Source organism: Carettochelys insculpta, chromosome 17 (assembly GCF_033958435.1).
Source record: "Carettochelys insculpta isolate YL-2023 chromosome 17, ASM3395843v1, whole genome shotgun sequence".
In the NCBI taxonomy this organism is placed as follows: Eukaryota; Metazoa; Chordata; order Testudines; family Carettochelyidae; genus Carettochelys; species Carettochelys insculpta.
Window position 1 is genome coordinate 4,008,777 of NC_134153.1, and position 20,106 is coordinate 4,028,882.

At 52.7% G+C, this 20,106-nt stretch overlaps 1 protein-coding gene across 3 annotated transcripts in view; it reads left to right on the plus strand.

Annotated features, from left to right (window-relative positions):
- SNPH (syntaphilin) overlaps positions 1 to 20,106 on the plus strand; it is a 43,754-nt gene that overhangs the window by 13,457 nt on the left and 10,191 nt on the right. Inside the window, exons 1-3 of one of the 3 annotated variants that reach the window (XM_075011686.1) lie at positions 13,232 to 13,302; positions 18,384 to 18,474; positions 19,570 to 19,776. In XM_075011686.1, the coding sequence (XP_074867787.1) occupies positions 18,431 to 18,474; positions 19,570 to 19,776 (251 nt within the window). In that variant the 5' untranslated portion in view covers positions 13,232 to 13,302; positions 18,384 to 18,430. Of the gene's footprint in view, positions 1 to 13,231; positions 13,303 to 18,383; positions 18,475 to 19,569; positions 19,777 to 20,106 lie in introns of those variants that run through there. The other 2 variants (XM_075011685.1, XM_075011687.1) reach the window with 2 other exon arrangements.

The following is a 20,106-nucleotide window of genomic DNA, read 5'->3' on the forward strand; positions in this document are numbered from 1 at the left end:
AAAGTTTGCCCTGGAAGGCTCTGCTGTGCTTGTGCATTTGTCCGTGTGCAGAACAATCGCCGCTTCCCATTGTCTGCCTGGTGGGCACCTGATGCTTCAACACCAGCACCAAAAGTGCAGCTCCGTTAGGTGGCAGCAGTCGTAGCTTCTAGTGTACATGGACCAGGCGCTACAAGAAGGTGGGACTCTGAGCTAGTTGGTTACATTTAGAACCCAGAGCTTCCCCCAGGTTTGCAGCTTTCCCCTGGACAACGAGGGCTGATGGTACCAGAGCGTGTTCCAAATAGCACTTCATCGACTCACAAGCCTGGGACTGGAAGGGACCATCTAACCCAGTCCCCTGTCCGTCATGTTGGTCTAACCTGTTCTCAGACCCAGCTCTGGGGTCTTACCGTTTAGGGGAGGACCTGTGCAAAGGAACTTGGGGGTCGGGGCAGAGCCGTCCAATTCTTCCGCATAACTGTGGTCCTCCAGGGACTGACTGACTGCCCCCCAGCCACCTGTAATCCCCTGGGAGGTGACGTCCCCATTTCTATACATGCCCGCGTGAGCCTGGCTGCAGCTTGGCTGCCCCCCGTCCCTTGCACCTGGCGATGCAAGTTCCGAAGGGGGGTCAGGTGGCTGCAGCTGAGGCTTTTTTGTGTGCGTCTGTGCTCCTTGGTGCCTCTGCTGGGCAGGACCAAGGGCCGGGACTTAGAGCGAGGCTCTGGGCTGGCGGTTCAGAACCGTGGGTGTGGCACGAGGTCCCCGACAACAGCAGCGGGGGCAGGGATGGTCCCTGCAGACAACTAGCCTTGGACCCCCCTGCTGCCTCTCTGAGTCGTGCTGAGGCTTCCTGGCTCGGGCGTATTTTGGAGGCCAGGGGAGATGCATCCCGCTGGCTTTTCCTGCCCGGCGTTGGAACCCCTTGGCAGTGCAGGGGCTGCTGTTCCTCAGCTCATCGCAGCAGCAGATGAGCTCTGCTCCTTTAAACCCCATCCCAGTTGCCGTGACAACCTTCTTCAGCTGGGTTACAGCAACCCGGAGGCTCCCCTGGCTTTTCATGCGGTGCTGGTAGCTGCTGCCTGCGGGAGGAGGGCTGGGGCTGGGGCTGGGGGGGGAGGCTTTGGGTTTCAATGACTGCTCGGCTGCCAACCTCCGGGGACCATGGCTGAAGGAGGCAGAGTGGCCTTTCTCCAGTCAATGGAACAAGCAGGTCGTGGGGGAAGCTTAGGGTGATGGTATCTCCCTATCCCAAATAGGGGACGGCGAGATCTGCGGGGTGGATCCCCCGAGGCGCGGGGAGCCGGGAACTGGGAGGCAGCCACACGGGTGGGCTCCCTGCTCCCTGTGCCTCTTGGGGCTGGGAAGGAGGCGGCAGCATCCGTACTTATCCCAGCTTCCCCCTGCCTCAGGGCGTGGCTGCCAGAGCTCCCCTGGCTTCCCCGAGCCTCAGGGAGGCGAGAGAGAGCTCCAGCCTTTTTAGGGACCCCGGTTGGCTCCCTCTTCCTGCGGCTGGAGAGGATTTACTCCCGTACAGTATGTGCTCTCCAGCTAGCAGCTGTGCAAAAGGTCATCTGGCCAGAGGGGGCATATACGGGACAATTAGCCCCTTATTGTTAAAAATAAGCAGGGACGCCTTTCTAGCACCTGAAATACGGGACTGGCCTGCCCTATACAGGACGGATGGTCACCCAGGGAAGCTGGGGATTGGCCGTTTGGAAATGAAAGATGCTGTTTAAGTAGTACCAGTTGTAGGGCAGAAGTGGGTTTATCAGACCCTGGAGCAGGGCCGAAGGCTCAAGCCCTCCCCAGACTGCTGTGTTCTGGGTGAATGGTCCCTGTGGAATAACACCATGAGCAAGGAAAAAAGTTAAAATTACACGGCTGCTTTCCAGCTGTAGGGCTCCTTGTCACGACGTTCCGGGGCGCCTTGGTCCATCCGCCACTAAACCCCAGCCTAGTCCCACTTTGCGTTTCTGGTGACAGATGCAGCTTCTGAGGGGGGCTGGCTGTTCAGGTGGTGGGAGCCATCCCTGGTTGGAAATCTTGCTTCTGGACACTTGCTTTGCTAATCGTGGTTCCCGAGGCAAGTAGCCCATGGACAGGGGATTGATCACATTTTGCAGAGTTGTGGGCTCCTGCAGTATTTTGCCCATTTGGCAGGCAACCATGTGCTGAGCTTGCAGGGCTTGTTTCAGAAGTGCTGGTGGATTCAGTGTTCTAACGAGTGTTAAAAGCTTTCTAGACGTCGTCCCGGCACCTTTGCTGTAACAATTCCTTCCTTTCTGAGAGAAGAGGCCGATGAGGAATGCGTTGAAGGGATGAGGATCAGATTGCTTCTGAGCTGATGGGATTTGCCAAAGTCTGCTGTGTTTCTTCTGTTAGCTCCATAGCACAGACACAACCTATGTTGGCAGAGGTAGGATGGCAGAGGCCCTGAGGGTACATACAGCCGTACGCACAAGAAAGAGTTGTTCTGCTGGTGTGGGAATACCACCACCCCCTCAGGACATTAGCTATGCTGACAGAAGCACTCTTCTTTTGGCATAGCTGTGTCTGCTGTTCTCTGGAAGCTGAATGCTTGGGCGGCTGGCCAGGAGGGAGTCAGGTGCCACCCAGCAAATTGGCAGAGCGTATATATATTTCTACTGGTGGTGCACATCAGCACATGCCTAAACAAAATTTATTCTGCACATGGATGATTAAAATTAGAGGGCACATGGGCTGTGTCTATGCTGGATGCTTGTCAGCACTGCTGTGTGGGGCAGGACTGTGTTTTTACTTCACATCCCTGAGCAGCATGCTCAGCTAATCTAGGTTTTACATGTAGACTAAGTCTTACTTTGCAGGATTTGAGCAGTGGAATCTATTCCCCCTATGCCTTCTCCCCCAGATTGCAGCCAGTACTAACGGGGGGAGGGAAACTATTTCACCTGCTCTGGGCCTTATTCAGGGTGTCATAGAATGTAATTTGCAAGCAGGAGCTGTTGGAGCCGATGAGCAAGTGTGATCTTTAATAAGCTTAAATGTAGCTGTCACCTCAAGGCGAATGGATGAAGTTCGCACCTCTGCGGGTGCTACGTGACGTCAGTTTGCTGACTGCGGCTAGGCAGGACACGACACCGGCTCTCTGCACCCAGAAAGACTAGAGATGCTGTTGTGTAACTCTGGAAGCAGGTGGACCTGACAAATCTGGGTTTATATTACTCTGGCCTGACCAGCCAGGTTTCTGATCGCTCTGTTGCAAAAGTTGAGCCATAACCTTGCCCCACTAATTGACCTTGCAAGTTCTCCTCTTAGTTGGGGGTTGTCTGTTTGATCTATGCTTAAATTTTTAGCTTGGCTGTGCCATGCCATTCAGGGCTGTGGAAAATTGCCATGACAGGCGTATGGTGCTTTGGTCAACCTAATCCGCAGTGTAAAGACAAGGTCAGAAGCAGAATTCTTCTGATTTAGTTAGCACCTCCCCGGTGGATTAACTGCCTGGATGGATGAACCTCTCATGTTGACATAGGAAACGTCTACACTATGACTTTACAGAGCTACCACTGCAGCTGTAGTATAGATGTAGCCTGAGACAGAGACCAGCATGCCGTGTCTTCCAAAAGCATCCATTTCTATTGTCTGGATACCAAAGATACAATCCTGTTTCCATCCGAATCAACTGCAAAACTCTCCTTGGTGTCCAGGGGGCCAGGATTTCCTGCAAAATATTGACATGAGAGCCTAGAAGTTCTGTTACACATGTAACCTCTGAAGTGTTCCCCACCAGGCCCTGGCCACTGCCTTAGCTGTGAGCTCATCCCAGGCCAGTTTTACAGTGCTCTTTCTCGCCGGCTCATTTGTTCGACTCTCCTGCGGCTGGTCTACACTAGCTCCCTGCTTCGAAGGGAGGATGGTAAGTAGGGTGGCGGGAGATTATCAATGAAATGCTGCAGTGCAGATACAGCACTTCGTTAAGCAAATCCCCCCCCCCCGCCCGGTTGCAACTCTGAAGCGCTGGCTCACGTCTAACCCGCTGGTACTTCCAAGTGCCTGGGGTACTTCAAAGTCCCATCACTCCTCGAAATTCTGAGTGAAGAGACTTCAAAGCTGCCCAGGCACTTCAAAGTACCGGCGGGTGAATTGGGGCTCAATGCCAGCCACCACTTCAAAGTTGCTGTGGGGGGGGAATTTGGTTAATGAAGTGCTGCATATGCAGCGCAGCGCAGCGTTTCATTAATAAACTCCCAACACCGACTTACCATGCTCCCTTCGCGGTAAGGAGCTAGTGGAGCCACAGCCCTGGAGGTGTTTGGAGAACCAACGGCGTTTGGCTTTCCTCTTCAGAGAGTTCACTTCATTATTTATGTAACCAGCCGCAGGCAGCCTTGAGCAGGGGACCTCGGGAAGTTAGCGCAGGGGCCTCCACAGCTTGTGCTGAAGGCCAGCTGCTTTTCTTCTACAGCTCTAGAGCAGACTCAGCCTTTCCCTCTGTAAGTGGTCGAGGTGACACAGCATGGGCCAGAGAACAGCACCCAATGCCTGTGTGAGGTACATGAGCAACGTCCCTCTCTCTTTTCTAGGTGATGTAAGTAACCCCGAGCCCACTGACACGCTGACGTCCTATTTAGCTGAAATGGCATTTTCCCATCTGCTGCCTCACTCTCTGAGGGCCGTCCCCCTTGGGCTGAAATCCCACCCGTCTTCTCCTGCCCAGGATGCTTTCACATCCCCCGGAAGTACCTCTCTCCCCACTGCTTGGCCATCCCCCAGCGGCAGCTGGTGCATTTTATTGCTGGAGAGCACAGAGCGCTTGGGCACTCAGTCATGTATCTCTGAACACTTTCCATTTCTGCTCTGTGTACTTTTCCTAATGACTAATCAACGAGCAGCCCCAGGGGCGCCTGTTGCCGACAGAGCTTGGGCTCATTGCCACAGCCGCAATCGGACGGCTTTCTTTAAAGCTGCCATCAGAAATGCCAGACGTTTCCGGCAAGGCTCGGGTGAAGAAGGGATCCTTCCAAGGAGGCGTCCGGGCCTCTGCAAATGTCACAACCCACTGCCTGAGTCACCCGTAAAGGGAACAGGACAAAACCGTGGAGGCCACAGAAGTGTCCTTCTTTTCCCCAGTTCTCCACAGAATGAATATTGTTCTTCCAGTGAGGAACTGACTTCATACTCTGACTGGAGGATTTACCTTGGGTGACCGTCCATCCCATTTTGGCCAGGACAGCCCCGTATTTTAGGCACCAGTAATGTGTCCCTACTTATTTTTAAAAAGGGGCTAATTGCCCCGTATTTGCGCCTGGCTCCTGGCTCCCCGCGGCTAGAGGAGCTGAGACCCAAACCAGTGTAGCTGTCCCTTGGTTCCTGGCTCCCTGCAGCTTCTGGGGAAGTGGAGTTGCAACGGCACAGAATTCTGCCCAGTTCCCAGCTCCCCGTAGCTCAGGAGTCTGGGAGCTGAACCGCCATAGCTGCTGCCTGGCTTCCGGCTCCCAGCTTCCTGAGCTGCATCAGCACAACTGGCCAGGCCCTGACTCCCCTGGCCCCCTTCCCAGCTCCCCTCAGCTTGTGCGAGCCAGGAGCCGCAGCTGCCCCCACAGCCAGGGAGCATCCTGTTCCCACTAGGGTGGTGGCCCCCACAGGGCAACCACCGCCTCACTTGTAGGGGGAGCATCCACCCCGTTTCGCCTGGGACACCTAAGCTGTGTCTACACGTGAATGCTACTTCGAAGTAGCGGCCCTAACTTCGAAATAGCGCCCGTCGTGGCTACACGCGTCGGGCGCTATTTCGAAGTTAACTTCGACGTTAGGCGGCGAGACGTCGAAGTCGCTAACCTCATGAGGGGATCGGAATAGCGCCCTACTTCTACGTTCAATGTCGAAGTAGGGACTGTGTAGACGATCCGCGTCCCGCAACGTCGAAATTGTGGGGTCCTCCATGGCAGCCATCAGCTGGGGGGTTGAGAGACGCTGTCTCTCCAGCCCGTGTGGGGCTCTATGGTCACTGTGGGCAGCAGCCCTTAGCCCAGGGCTTCTGGCTGCTGCTGCTGCAGCGGGGGATTCATGCTGCATGCACAGGGTCTGCAACTCGTTGTCGGCTCTGTGGATCTTGTGGTGTTTAGTGCAAGTGTGTCTGGGAGGGGCCCTTTAAGGGAGCAGCTGGCTGTTGAGTCCGCCCTGTGACCCTGTCTGCAGCTGTGCCTGGCACCCTTATTTCGATGTGTGCTACTTTGGCGTGTAGACGTTCCCTCGCAGCGCCTATTTCGATGTGGTGCTGCGCAACGTCGATGTTGAACATCGACGTTGCCAGCCCTGGAGGACGTGTAGACGTTATTCATCGAAATAGCCTATTTCGATGTCGCCACATCGAAATAGGCTACTTCGATGTAGGCTTCACGTGTAGACGTAGCCCTAGTGTCATCCTCCCTGTCCCGTATTTGGCTGGGGGTGGGGTGGGGTGTGATCACCGTAGATTTACCTGGTGTTGCTCCAGTCCTGAACTCAATTTTTTTTTCCTTCATTTGAATCCTTTGTCTGGGGTGGGGCTGGGGAGGAAGGTTCAGTGTGCAGGCTGCCCTGGGCAGAAAGGACAAGCCCAATCTCTCTCACTTTAGCAGCTTAGGCCCACATGAGAAATGCCTGTCCATGGCAGGTGCAGAGGGCAGAGCTGGGGGAGGGGTACAGATCCTCCAGCTTTAGGATCGACAGAGATACAGACAAACACACACACTTGCTGAAATACATCTGTCTGGATGGTGGTCAGTTTCAAGCAGAGTGCTGCAAGGCTCGGTTCTGGGGCCAGTGTTGTTCAACATCTTTAATGACCTGGATGAGGGACTGGATTGCACCCTCAGCAAGTTTGCGGACGACACTAAGCTAGGGAGAGAGGTCGATAGGAGCCCGAGTGACCTGGATAAATTGGAGGACTGGGCCAAAAGAAATCTGATGCGGTTCAACAAGGAGAAGTGTAGAGTCCTCCACCTGGGACGGAAGAATCTCAAGGGCTGTGTCTACACGTGCCTCAGACTTCGAAATGGCCATGCAAATGGCCATTTCGAAGTTTAGTAATGAAGCGCTGAAATGCATATTCAGCGCTTCATTAGCATGCAGGCGGCAGCGGCGCTTCGAAATTGACGAGCCTTGCCGCCGCGCGGCGCGTCCCGACGGGGCTCCTTTTCGAAAGGGTGCCACCTTCTTCGAAGTCCCCTTATTCCCATGAGCTCATGGGAATAAGGGGACTTCGAAGTAGGTGGGGCCCTTTCGAAAAGGAGCCCCGTTTGGACGCGCCGCGTGGCGGCAAGGCTCGTCAATTTCGAAGCGCCGCTGCCGCCCGCATGCTAATGAAGCGCTGAATATGCATTTCAGCGCTTCATTAGTAAACTTCAAAATGGCCATTTGCATGGCCATTTCGAAGTTTGGGGCACGTGTAGACACAGCCAAGCATTGTTACAGGCTGGGGACTGACTGGCGATGCAGCAGTACATCAGAAAGGGAACTAGGGACTATGGTGGATGAAAGGCTGGAGATGAGTAAGCAGTGTGCCCTTGGAGCCAAGAAGGCTAACGGAATACCAGGGTGCATTAGGAGGAGCATTTCGAGCAGATCTAGAGAAGTGGTTGTTCCCCTCTATTCGGCACTGGTGAGGCCACATCTGAAATATTGTGTCCAGTTTTGGGCCCCCCAGTATAGAAAGGATGTGGATTTGCTGGAGCAGGTTCAGCGGAGGGCAACAAAAATGAGGGAGGGTCTGGAGCACAAGACCTATGAGGATAGAGGCTGAGGGATTTGGACTTGTTTAGTTTACAGAAGAGAAGACTGAGGGGTGATTTAATAGCAGCCTTCAACTTCCTGAAGGGGAGCTCTAAAGAGGATGGAGAGAAACTGTTCTCAGTGGTGTCAGACGGCAGAACAAGGAACAATGGTCTATAAAAGGAGAGAGGTCTAGGTTGGATATTAGGGAAAACTACTTCCCCAGGAGGGTGGGGAAGCACTGGAATGCGTTGCCTACAGAGGTGGTGGATTCTCCATCCAGAGAGGTTTTTAAGTCCCGGCTTGACAAGGTCCTGGCTGGGATGACTTAGTGGGGGTTGATCCTGCTTGAAGCAGGGGGCTGGGCTAGATGGCCTCCTCTTGAGGTCCCTTCCAGCCCTAGGGTTCTATGATACTATGTCCCTTTTCTCCACCCCAGCCCCCTGCTGTCCCAGTCCCAATCTGTGGACCCTTGCTGCCCCCCTGTGGTTGTTAGGCAGTAAAACTCTCCCCTCTCGCAGAGCCCTCTCTTTCCAGTCCCATTCCAGGCACATCCTGTTTTCCTGGCACCACCAAACCCTCATGTTGCTTCGAGTTATTGTAAGAGGAAGCCACACGCCAAGTTCGATGGTCCTTGCTCATACTGTTTAGGAGGAGATCTTGAACGACTGGACAGACAGACAGACACTCGCAGGCAGAAGAACTCTGTGAAATATATATGTAGTAGATTAGTTTTCTCCTGGGTAGGGTCTCTCCTGGTCGTAGCACTCTCAGGCAGGTTATGGAGAACTACATTCTTTGCTGCTGGTCTCCTCCTCACCTTTCAGATTGGACTAGTTAATCGTGGGTTTGCTGTAGCTGTTATGGAAGTCTGTCCTCCTAACTTTAAACCAAGACCCGGCTTTCCATATGGGCAATAATTGTGCATGCTAATGGCTACCTGAGTTCATTCTTGTGTGCAGTTACCATAGCTATGTAAGAGATGGAAACCTAGGCTGTATTTTCTATCTTTTTTTTTTTTAAAAGCCTATCTAGTGAGACCTTCCCTGACAGCCCTTTTGCATGTTGAAGCTTAAGATAGCCTAATTGGTTCCTTGAGAGCGCAGACAGTGACAGTTTCTGACTGGTGATTAAAATCAAATCCACTTTTCAGCAGCGCTCTGGGACAGGCCGCCAATGCAGGCCAAGATGTCTGCACAAGGCCAAGCGAGAACATGAGGTCTTTTGAGCATGTTTCACGTTTCAGGCCATGGTCGGCCGGAGGTTTGTGGTACGTGCGCCCCACAACTTAAAGGAAGGTTGTTTGAAGCTGGATGGAATTTAGGGCCATTCTTGGTGAATGCAAAGCACCACATCTGCCTGGGAGTTCTGCCTTCCTGTGGATGCAATCCCCCAGCCACATTTCAGGGCCCTGAAGCTTTTTGAAAAGGAGGAGGCAGAGTTTGACCTGAAATTGACCTTTTATCTTTCCTTTTTAAATTTCTTTTGCCACCCTAAAATTCTACTACGCTTGACAGTTGAAAAGTGTAGCCGTTTGCCTTCACCAGCTCTCCTCTGGCACACAAGCGTCGCAGCCTTGAGGTGGTGCGACTGGATTAGAGAGGGCAAGGGAGGGGCTAGTGTCCATTTTCCAGGCTGAGCAACTTCTAGAAGGTAACGAACGAGAGAAATGCTGCAAAGTGAGTTTGACCTATTTTAAAAAATCCCCAGTCCAGTTGTGCTATTAGTAGTAATCCCAGGAAGGGAACTCTTACAGGCAGGGGGTGGCTACAAAGCTGGGGATCTCTCTAACCAGGGAGGAGGCCCTGAAACAGACGCTGTTGGGGTATTTCAAGGCAGAGCCCTGCATGACCTTTCTACATCGCAATTGGCTGCCGCCCAGCCCAAGGGTTCCATTAAGCCCCCGGAGTCGGCGAGAAGATAGAGCTCTAATTACCCACCCTCTGAACCTGCTGCCAACCTCCCGTAATGCCTGGACTCACCCGTGCCTGCCCAGGCCTCAACCTCGGAGCCAGCTCTCCCTGCCAGGGAAGGGTCAGGCAAGGAGCTGCTATCGAGCGGGGCCCCTCTGTCTTTTCCACCCGGGGTGGAAAATATTTTGTGATGTGCGGATGTGTACCACCAATAGAAACACAGGCTGCCGGCTGGGGGCTCTCTGCTAACCAGCTGGGCAGCACCTGACTCTCTCCTGGGCAGCCGCCCAAGTGCGCAGCTTGCAGGGGACGCTGGTGTCGATCCCCCAGCTGGGCGGAGGGGAGAGGCAATCAGTGGGAAGAGGCAGAGAGTCGTGTGGGGATGCCTGTGCTAGAAATGCCTAACTCACCCTAGAGCTAATGGGGCGGGGGGGTTCAGAAGCTCCTGGAGCTGGTTTGGGCCTTGCTCCCCCAGTGACTTGGAAAATCTCTCTGAGACAAACCTATTAGTCCCCCACTAAATGCCACATCTCCGTGGAAAAATGTGACTGGATGGGCAAAAGGGGGAGGTGGAAGCAAAACTCTGCAACTACCAGCTGCGAGGAGACCTCTGCCCGCTTGGGCTGCCGAGGGGGCACCATGCGATGTGTAATGCAGCCGTAGCCAAGGCCTGCTGTGAGCAGCCCGGTGCTGGCCGCTGACCGGATGCAGTCAGTCCGTGGCAGCAGGCAGGGAAGGCATTCTGCCTCTCCCGGCTGCACCCACACCCTACCTGAGTCCCCCAGACCCTCTCCAGCAGCCTGAGCTTGTGATGACAGACACTGGGACTCACACTGCCGGTGCTGGGATCGCTCTGGCCCTCCAGCGCTGGGGCTGGCCTGTCAGGGATGCAGGCAGCTCAGCCCCTGACTGCCTAGGTCGCGTCTGCCAGCTAGAGCCCTAAAGCTTCAGGGCTGGGGCAGGCTGCTGCTATGGGAGCTCCGGGGCCCCGGCAGGCTGGGGGTGCTACCTGAGGCAGTACGGGGCCAAAGGCAAGTGGCTACATGAGGGAGGGGCTGGGCAGGGGCCAGCAGCAGCCCCAGTGCGGGGAGGGGTCAGGGCTGTATTGGTGGAAGAGGCAGGGCTGGGGGATTTGCCTCCTCAAACCCTGGGCTCACTCACTGCCAATGAGTCAGTCTCCATTCCCAAGAACTGGCCTAACCTAGCAGGTCGCCCAGGGGCAGAGGGCCTGTGGCAGAACCAGGAATCGTTGCCGGTTCTCTTGAGTCACCATTCAACACCGTAGGCCCCCGACTCTCCTTCCTAGGTGGTTGTGTGGCTCGGCCTGGAATCCAGCCAGCAGCTGGCCAGCCCGGAGTTCTTTGTCTAGCGCATGCAGCAATTTCCACAGGTGCCATCTGGTCTTAAAACGCTTGGCAAAGGAAGCGATGTCTCGCCGAGTTGCTGCCGTTCACATGTGCCCTCTCTAGACCTCAGCGCTTCCTTTGGAGCAGTTTATAGCTGTGTGTCCCCTGCAGCTCTCCTGCCACCCCAGCCCCACTCCCCTGCAAGGGGCCACCTGAAATCCCCCACTACATTTCTGCAGCTCCTGCCTCTGGCTCACCCGGGTAGTGCTGGAGCAATCGCTCAAGCTGCGGCGGTGTGCTTGGCACTCGCTGAGCCTCTTGGGTAGCAGCAGTGAAGCTGGCTGCGGACTGACGCTAAGGCACGTGCGGCTGAGTTTGGTGCATTAATCCAGCATGGCCCTACAGCCTTCATCTGCAGCAGCTGCTGCCCCAGCTTCAGCTCTAGAGAGGACCACAGAGATGGTGACTGTCCCACAGGGCTTTCAGTGTGGTGCTGTGCTGGGCAGACCTGGAGGAGGAGACCGTTCCTGGGCCTGGTTGCTGACGAGCTAGCTCCAGAGCTCAGCGCATTCATCTGGGGTGTGTCCATCGCTTGTGCTCTTGAGTCTTTAGCCATGTCCGCCAGTTGCCCGGGGGTGGAGAATTCAGGTAGGATTATTGTTTGGGGGTGACGGCTCATCAATTTGACCTACGACTTTTTGGTTTGCCCTCCGACCTGGACGCAGCTGTTGGGAGCTATAAGAGCTCTTATTTGGAAGAAGGTTGCAAGACCCTGGAGGAATTATATAAGCTGTGGTGATTTGGTGGGATGACTCATATAATGATCGCTGTCAGGGGAGGGTATAAACTGTTCAGGAAGGACAGGCAGGGGAGAAAAGGAGGCGGAGTTGCAATGTATGTGAGAGAGCAGTATGATTGCTCAGAGCTCCAGTATGTGGAGGGAGAAAAGCCAGATGAGAGTCTTGGGGTTAAGCTTAGAAGCAGAAGCCACGGCGGTGATGTGGTTGATGTCTGCTATAGACCACCAGATGAGGTAGAAGAGCATTTCTTCAGACAACTAAGAGAAGCTTCCACATCATGGGCCCTGGTTCTCATGGGAGACTTTAATCACCCAGATGCTTGTTGGGGGACCGGTGCAGCATCAGACAGACAATCCAGGAAGTTTTTGGAGACTGTTGGGGATAACTTCCTGGTACAAGTGCTGAAGGAACCGACCAGGGGCTGTGCGCAGCTTGACCTGCTGCTCAGACAGGGAAGAACTAGTAGGAGAAATAGAAGTGGGTGGCAACCTGGGCTGCAGCAGTTATGAGATGGTAGATTTCAGGATTCTGATAAAAGGAAGAAAGGTGAGCAGTAGAATACAGACCCTTGATTTCAGAAGAGCAGACTTCAACTCTCTGAGGGAACTGGTGGGCAGGATCCCTGGGAAGCTACTATGAAGGTGAAGGGAGTTCAGGAGAACTGGCAGTATTTTAAAGAAGTCTTATTGAAGGCACAGGAACAAACCATCTAGATGCACAGTAAGAAAAGCAAATATGGTAGGCAACCAGCTTGACATACAAGGGAAACCCTTGTCCAGCTTACACTCAAAAGGATGCATATAAGAAGTGGAAACTTGTTCAGACGACGAAGGAGGAGTGTATATGGGTGGAGAATTCTGGGGGCTAATCAGGAAGGCGAAAGCACAATTGGAATTGCGGCTAGCAAGGAATGTGAAAGGCAACAAGAAGGGTTTCTGTGGGCATGTTAACAATAAGCGGGTTATCAGGGAGGGTGTGGGGCCATTACTGCATGAGGGAGGTAACCTGGTGACAGATGATGTGGGAGAGGCTGAAGTGCTCAATGCTTTCTTTGCCTCAGTCTTCACGGACAAGGTCAGCTCCCAGACTGTGGCACTAGGTCATGCAGTATGGGAAGGAGGGGAGCAGCCCTCGGTGGGGAAAGAACAGGTAAAGAGCTCTTTAGAAAACCTAGATGCACACAGATCCATTGGTCCCGATTTAATGCACCCATGGGAACTGAGGGAATTGGCAGATGTCATTGCAGACACTTTGGCCGTTATCTTTGAAAACTCCTAGAGATTGGGAGAGGTCCCGGAGGAGTGGAAAAAGGTAAATGAAGTGTCCTTGTTTAAAAAAGGAAAGACGGGCAATCCAGGGAACCATAGACCGGTCAGCCTTACCTCAGTCCCCAGAAAAATCATGGAGGGGATCCTCAAGGAATCCATTCTGAAGCACTTGGAAGAGGGGAAAGTGATGAAGAATAGTCAACCTGGATTCACCCAGAGCAAGTCGCTCCTGACCAATCTGATCAGCTTCTATGATGAGGTAACTGGCTCTGTGGGCATGGGAAAGTCAATGGATGTGATATGCCTTGACTTTAGCAAAGCTTTTGATACAGTCTCCCACAACATTCTTGCCTATAAGTTAAGGAAGTGTGGATTGGATACATGGACTATAAGATGGATAGAAAGCTGGCTAGATGATCAGGCCCAATGGGTAATGATCAATAACTCAATGACTGGTTGGTTTCCAGTGGAGTGTCCCAAGGATCAGTTCTAAGGCCAGTACTGTTCAACATCTTTATTAATGACCTGGATAAGGGAATGAATTGCAGCCTCAGCAAATTTACAGATGACACTAAGCTAGAGGGACAGGTTGTAGGGTAGGGCAAGGGTCCAGAGTGACCTAGATAAATTGGAGGATTGAGTCAAAGGAAATCTGATGAGGTTCAATAAGGACAAGTGCAGAGTCCTGCACTTGGGATGGAAGAATCCCATGTGCTGTTACAGGCTGGAGACCGATTGGCTAAGTAGCAGTGCAGCAGAAAAGGACCTGGGGATTACAGTGGATGGGATGCTGGATATGAGTCAACAGAGTGTCCTTGTAGCCAAGAAGGCTAATGACATATTGGGGGTGCATTAGGAGAACCATTTCCTGCAGATCTAGAGAAGTTGCTATGCCCTTCTACTCGGCACTGGTGAGGCCACATCTGAAGTATTGAGTCCGGTTCTGCCCCTTGGATGTGGATGCATTTGAGCGAGTTCAGTGGAAGGCAGTGAGAATGATGAGGGGCTGGAGCACGTGACCTACGAGGAGAGGCTGAGGGATTTGTGGTTATTTAGATTGCAGAAGAGAAAAGTGCGGGGCAATTTAATGGCAGCCTTCAAGTTCCTGAAAGGGAGCTCTGAAGAGGATGGAGGGAGGCTGTTCTCAGTGGTGACGGATGGCAGAAAAAGGAGCAATGGTCTGAAGTTACAAAGGGAGAAGAGTAGGTTGGATATTAGAAAAAACTATTTCCCCAGGAGGGTGGTGAAGCACTGGAATGTGTTGCCGAGAGAGGTGGTTGAATCTCCATCCGTGGAGGTTTTTTAAGTCCTGGCTTGACAAGGTCCTGGCTGGGATGACTCAGTGGAGGTTGACCCTTCTTTGGGCAGGGGGCTGGAGTCAATGACCTCCTGAGGTCCCTTCCAGCCCTAGGATTCTATGGCTCTATGCAAATGATGTAATCATAGCACAGAATTTATTACACTTAGTAATGGAGTTTTCAATTAAATATCTAGAATGGTTCCATGCAGATTAATTCACTGCGATTAGTTACATACGGTTAGTACACAAGTAAAAAGATCTAGGCGAATACAAGACTTACACTCCCTCCTGATGGGCTTACGGAGCTGAAGGCCCAGCCTCACTCCAAAAGTAGAATTGTCCACATGCTCCCACCCACCTAGCTCAAGCTAACACCTTACGGAGTAGGCCCCTGTAGGCCTCTTGCATTACAGCTAAAATGGAATAAGAGTACAAGGTGAAGGAAATAGCCTATATGATGGAGTCATAGAACACTAGAACTGGAAGGGACCTCAAGAGGTCATCAAGTGCAGTTCCCTACCCTCTTGGCAGGACCAAGCACCATCTAGACTATCCCTGATAGGTGACTCTCTAGCTTGCTCTTGAATATCTCCAGGGATGGAGATTCTACAACCTTCCTCGGTAACTTATTCCAGTGTTTAACAACTCTGACAGTTAGGAAGTTTTTCCTAATGTCTAATCTAAACCTCCCTTGCTGCAGTTTAGGCCCATTGCTCCTTGTCCTGTCCTCAGAGGCCAAGAAGAACAATTTTTCTCCCTCCTCCTTGTAGCCCTCTTTGAGGTACATGAAAACCACTGTCATGTCCCTTCTAAGTCTTCTCTTTTCCAAACTAAACAAGCCCAGTTCTTCCAGTCTTCCCTTATAGCTCATGTTCTCCAGACCTTTAATGATTTGTGTTGCTCTTCTCTGGACCTTCTCCAATTTCTCCACATCTTTCTTGAAATGTGGTGCCCAGAACTGGATACAATCCTCCAATTGAGGTCTAATGAGTGCTGAGTAGAGTGGAAGAATGACTTCTCATGTCTTGCTCGCCACACTCTGGTTAATGCATCCCAGAATCATGTCTGCTTTCGTTGCAAAAGTATCACACTTGATTCATATTTAGCTTGTGGTCCACTCGGACCCCTATATCCATTTCCACAGCACAGGATGTATTATTTGCCATTTTTCTAAGTAAATGAGAAATAAATAAGCCAACATGTCGATACAGGCTACTGGCACAGTTGGTTGGGGAGCCCTCGGAGCAGGAGCTGGGTGCTGCAGAGTGGGGACGGGGGAACAGTGAGGTACGACATTGCAGCCACAGGCGTGAAGCTTCCAGAAAAAAGCAGGTAGGGCTAAGTGTTGGAGAGCTGTTCAGCTGCTGCTGGCTCCATCCCTGGTCACCACCACCCCTTTTCCTGCTCCCCCCCAAAGAGCATGGCCCAGCCAGCACTTAGCATTTCCACAAGCCGCCCTATTGATTATCAGCTGCCTGGCATGCTTGTCCCTGCCTCACTGAGAAGGGACGCTGGCAGCGTTTTCCATGTGGCGGTGAAACAGGTCAAGGCCCGCTTAAAGCATCAAGGGCAGCAGTGCAAAACTGCAGCTCACGTCAGCCGCTCTCACTTGTGGGGGAGAGGAGGCCTGGTGGGTACCAAAAGGAGGAGACAGCCCCCACCCTTACGAGCCCAGTGACTGGGGATCAGAGCAGTTGTATTTTCTGTGGTGTGTTGAGTAGCATGTGAGCTCCAGGGCGTCTAAAAGAGCTTAGAAGGTCAAACGGGATAGCTGTGATCCAGGGGGGAGCAAAATGGGGAGTAGGACCCTTTGGGGGACAGCGACATGTCATAAAGGGGGCAACAGCACAATTGGTTGCCAGGTCTGGGGCTCAGCCGTCTCATTAAAAATGTGGAACTAGGTTAGTGGTTGTATGTCTGTGTATCGAGGGTTATGTACCGATTAATAAAGATTTTGCAGGCAGCCGATTTATTTTCTTGCATGTGCTGAAATGGGTATTTTTCATACAAACCGAAACCAAATTTCCATTGGTTTAGATTGTCTTAGACAGGTCACAGGGACAGAAAGGGGAGTCCAACATAAAAAGTTTGCTCACCCTGATCTAGTCCAGGAGTTCCCAAGACAGGGTGCACAAACACTTGGGCATACACAGAGGTCTCCCAGGGGATGCAGGGTGTGGGGTTCCTCAGCGCATCTAGATATTGGCCTCGTTTTGCAACAAGCGACTTAAGAAGCACCAGCAAAGTCACTACAAACCGAACTTTCATACAGACCATAACTTGTTTTTACAGCTCTCTGTATGAAGCACTGAAACGTAGGTACCATTTTATATTCCATTTGATGTAGTCAGTGCTTTTTTATTTAAAAAAAAAAAAGAGGAGCCGGTACTCAGCCAGTTCCCTGCCCCCAAACCCCAGACAATCCCATGGCTGGGGCTGCCAAGGTGCCAGTACTCGGTACCAGTACTCCAAAAAAGCATGGAATGTATTAAAGAACTATACAGCAAAAGTGAGAAAGTCAACAACTGCTCAGAGCCACTGTGGCTGTGACTGGCTGTGACACTTCTGTGTTTTTATGTCTGATTTTTGTCAGCGAGCAGGTCTGAAGTGAGGAGAAGATTTGGGGGAATGCGAGATGGATCAGACCCCTGGAGGGGTTTGGTAGTTAAGCCACTGATCTAGGCTGACCTCCTACAGAACATAAGGCTTTAGAATGTCCCTGAATTAATTCCTATTGGAAATACAGCAGATCTCTTGGAAAAACATCCCTTCTTGAGTTGAAGATTTCCAGTCATGGAGAATCCACCACAGTATTACCACATTGGCTGCTAGAATCTAGAATCAAAGGAGAATTTAGAGAGTTCATTATGGTTTCTAGATTTCTCTCTAATTGCCATTTCCTTAGATCAGGCTTCTGGGTAGGAATAAGAATGATACCAATTTATTGCAGTGGGCGATAGATCAGGCCCATGATCTGTACTTAAAAACAGGCTCTTGGGATTTCACAACATTTCCTGCTCACGTAGCACTGCCTGGAATCCTCAGTTTCTGCATATGATTTCTTTGTGTGATGGATTTTTATTTAACTTAACAATAGATACAGGTTGAACTTCTCTCATTTGGCACACTCAGGACCTAACCGGTGCCAGATGAGAGAATTTGCTGGACCACAGGAGGTCAGTATTGCCTAGCAGCATTACCAATGCTTCCACTGTTTACTGGGCTCTTAGAAGACATTTAGGGGTAAATTACAGCTAAATAACAACATAGAACACTGAGAGCCAGGACAGGTGACTGGAAACAAACGTCATGGGACCACGGGAAACTTGGCCACACTCATAAGTGGATCTCCAGCTAGCTAAAACCATGGCAGATTACGGAGTTTGCTGGATGAGAGTTCTGGATTAGAGAGATTCAACTTGTAGTAGGAGAACATAACACCACGTGAGGGACCGGCCACTCTGCTATAGACAGAAGAGGGAGATACAGCTAGAGCCCAGAGCTGGGAGCTAAGGACCTGCCTTCTATTCCCAGTTGTGCAGCTGACTCGCAAGTCGTTTTTCTTCTGTAAAACAGGAGTGAAGCATGCACAGGAGACCTGAGGCTAATATCCATAAAGTGTTTTGAGATCCCTTCATTGAAGGCACAGAACCGAGTACAGGATTAGGGGGTGAGGATAGAACGATGAATAATACAGAGCACAGGTGTGGTTAGTTTAAACAAACCCACGTTCTGAGCCAAATTTGCATATAGTGTAACTCAGCAGAGCGCCACTATAAAGGCCCTCGCGCAGAATGCCTCCTGCCAGGCACTGGAAAGCTAAGCATCCAACCATGCTTTTGTTACTGTGTGTTTGCGGGACACCTAGCAACCTGCAGGCTGCAATCAGGGACGAGCCCCCAAAGTGCTAGCTACACACGCAGTGGAAAAGCTGCTCCTTGCCCCAGAGAGCTGACTCCAGCCCGCTAATGGTGTGTCTGCCTAGTGACCTCTTCCACGCTTCCTGTTCTCACTCCCTTTCCTCCCGTCTCTCCGTTCAGCTGGAGTGCCAATTGCCGCTTTTGCCAGGACCTGCAGCGTCATTGCTATGTCCCTGCCCGGAAGCAGACGGTCCTCCACCGGCTCTCGAAGGTGAATACGTCCAAGCATTGTCCCCGTGTAGTTGCAAATGGAATCTAGGCAGCGCCTTTGCCAAGTAAGAAACAAACCAGAGGCCAGTTTTCCTCTCCGCCCAAGCTCATTAATGCAGGAAGAGTGCAGGAGTGGACCTGTAAGAAGGGGAGCCTAGCCAGGCCTGGTTTGGCCCAAGACCTGCGGCAGTGGGGGCAGCCCAGACTCCAGGGTTGGGCTTTTCTAAGGGCAGCTCTCGAAATACCTTGTCGTATGTCTTCTGCATGGCGCTTGCTCAAGGGTCTGCGCTAATGCACACACAATTGCATGCTTCGCTGCAGTTAAGTGGAGTTAGGATTTCTCTTTCCAGTCACGTCTGGTCAAAGCAGGTGTTGTTGGTGTGTCCTGGTCCTCAGCCTCTGGTGTGGAGGCTGTGGGGTTTGATGCATTAGTCCTTTGAAGGGTCTGCCCTACGCTGCTGTACTCTGGGTACAATCGGGGAACGCGTGTTTCCATCGGAGTTTTTTCCTTACCCACGTCCTCCCCAGACAAGGGTTGTTTCACTACTGCAGGAGCGGTGGGATGCTCTCGAGCCAGGGAAGCCCAGCAGTGGCTCAGCACACAGGCATTTTGGGAGTAGGAGCCTTGACTTGGCTGTGAATAAAATGAAATTCCCATAGGCTGGGGAAGGCATCGGGCTCGACGGGAAAAGGTGCCCTCTGTTGTTGGCACAGGGGTCAAGGAGCAGAGATCGGAATGGCTCCACCCCAGACGGCACCTGAGGCAAAATTCCCTCGGCTGGCTGGCATTGAGCGCGAGAACCCTGGACGTCAGGCGGGTGGGTTGGTGCTAGCCCAGCCCCCGGTCTGCAATGCTCTCTGCTGGGCTGCTCAAGAAATGCAGGAGCTCCTTGTTGGGTAGAACCGGCAGCCGGGGCCCCGGCTCCAATGGCCCAGAGGACAGCCCAGGCTGTGCAGTGCTCACACGCCGCCCCCAGCCCCTGTGCCGTTGTTGTCATCACCCTTGCAAGACAGCCTTGCCCTGTTCCATCTTGATCCCTGCTGTTTGTTTTGTCCTTTTGTCTTGTGTGTCCGTGTGTCTGTGGCGGTTTGGAAGCCGGGGGCTTTACGGAAGGAGTGGCTTGGCCTCGTTCTTTAAGTCCGCCGCACCCCCTGCCACTCCGACTGAGAAACAGCCTCTTCTTCCTGCCTCCAGGCGCCCCTCTCCCCCCGTGAGCATGCGGGACACCTACGGCACCTCCTCGCTGAGCAGCAGCAGCAACTCGGGCTCCTGCAAGGGGAGCGACAGCAGCCCCACCCCAAGGTAACGGGTCCAGAGCGCCGGGGCGAGGCCGCCTAGCCTCACCCCCCGCCCCACTCCAATGAACCCAGGGACACGGGTCCTTCCGTGGCTGCGGGACACTTGTCAGCGGAAGCCTCGGTCTACCCTAGCTGTCAAAGTCGATTTCAGACAAGCAGTTGTAGCCGCAGCAGCTGCATAGGTGGAATCGACTTACCTGGCCGTGCTCGGGGAGGGCAGTCGAAGGGAGAAACTCTCTGCCCCTTGCGATAGAGAGGAGGATGGGGGGTCGACAGCCGACCCCCCGGTGGTTCGATTTCGCGCGTGCCCGCGAGGGGCGTGAAACCGAAGCTC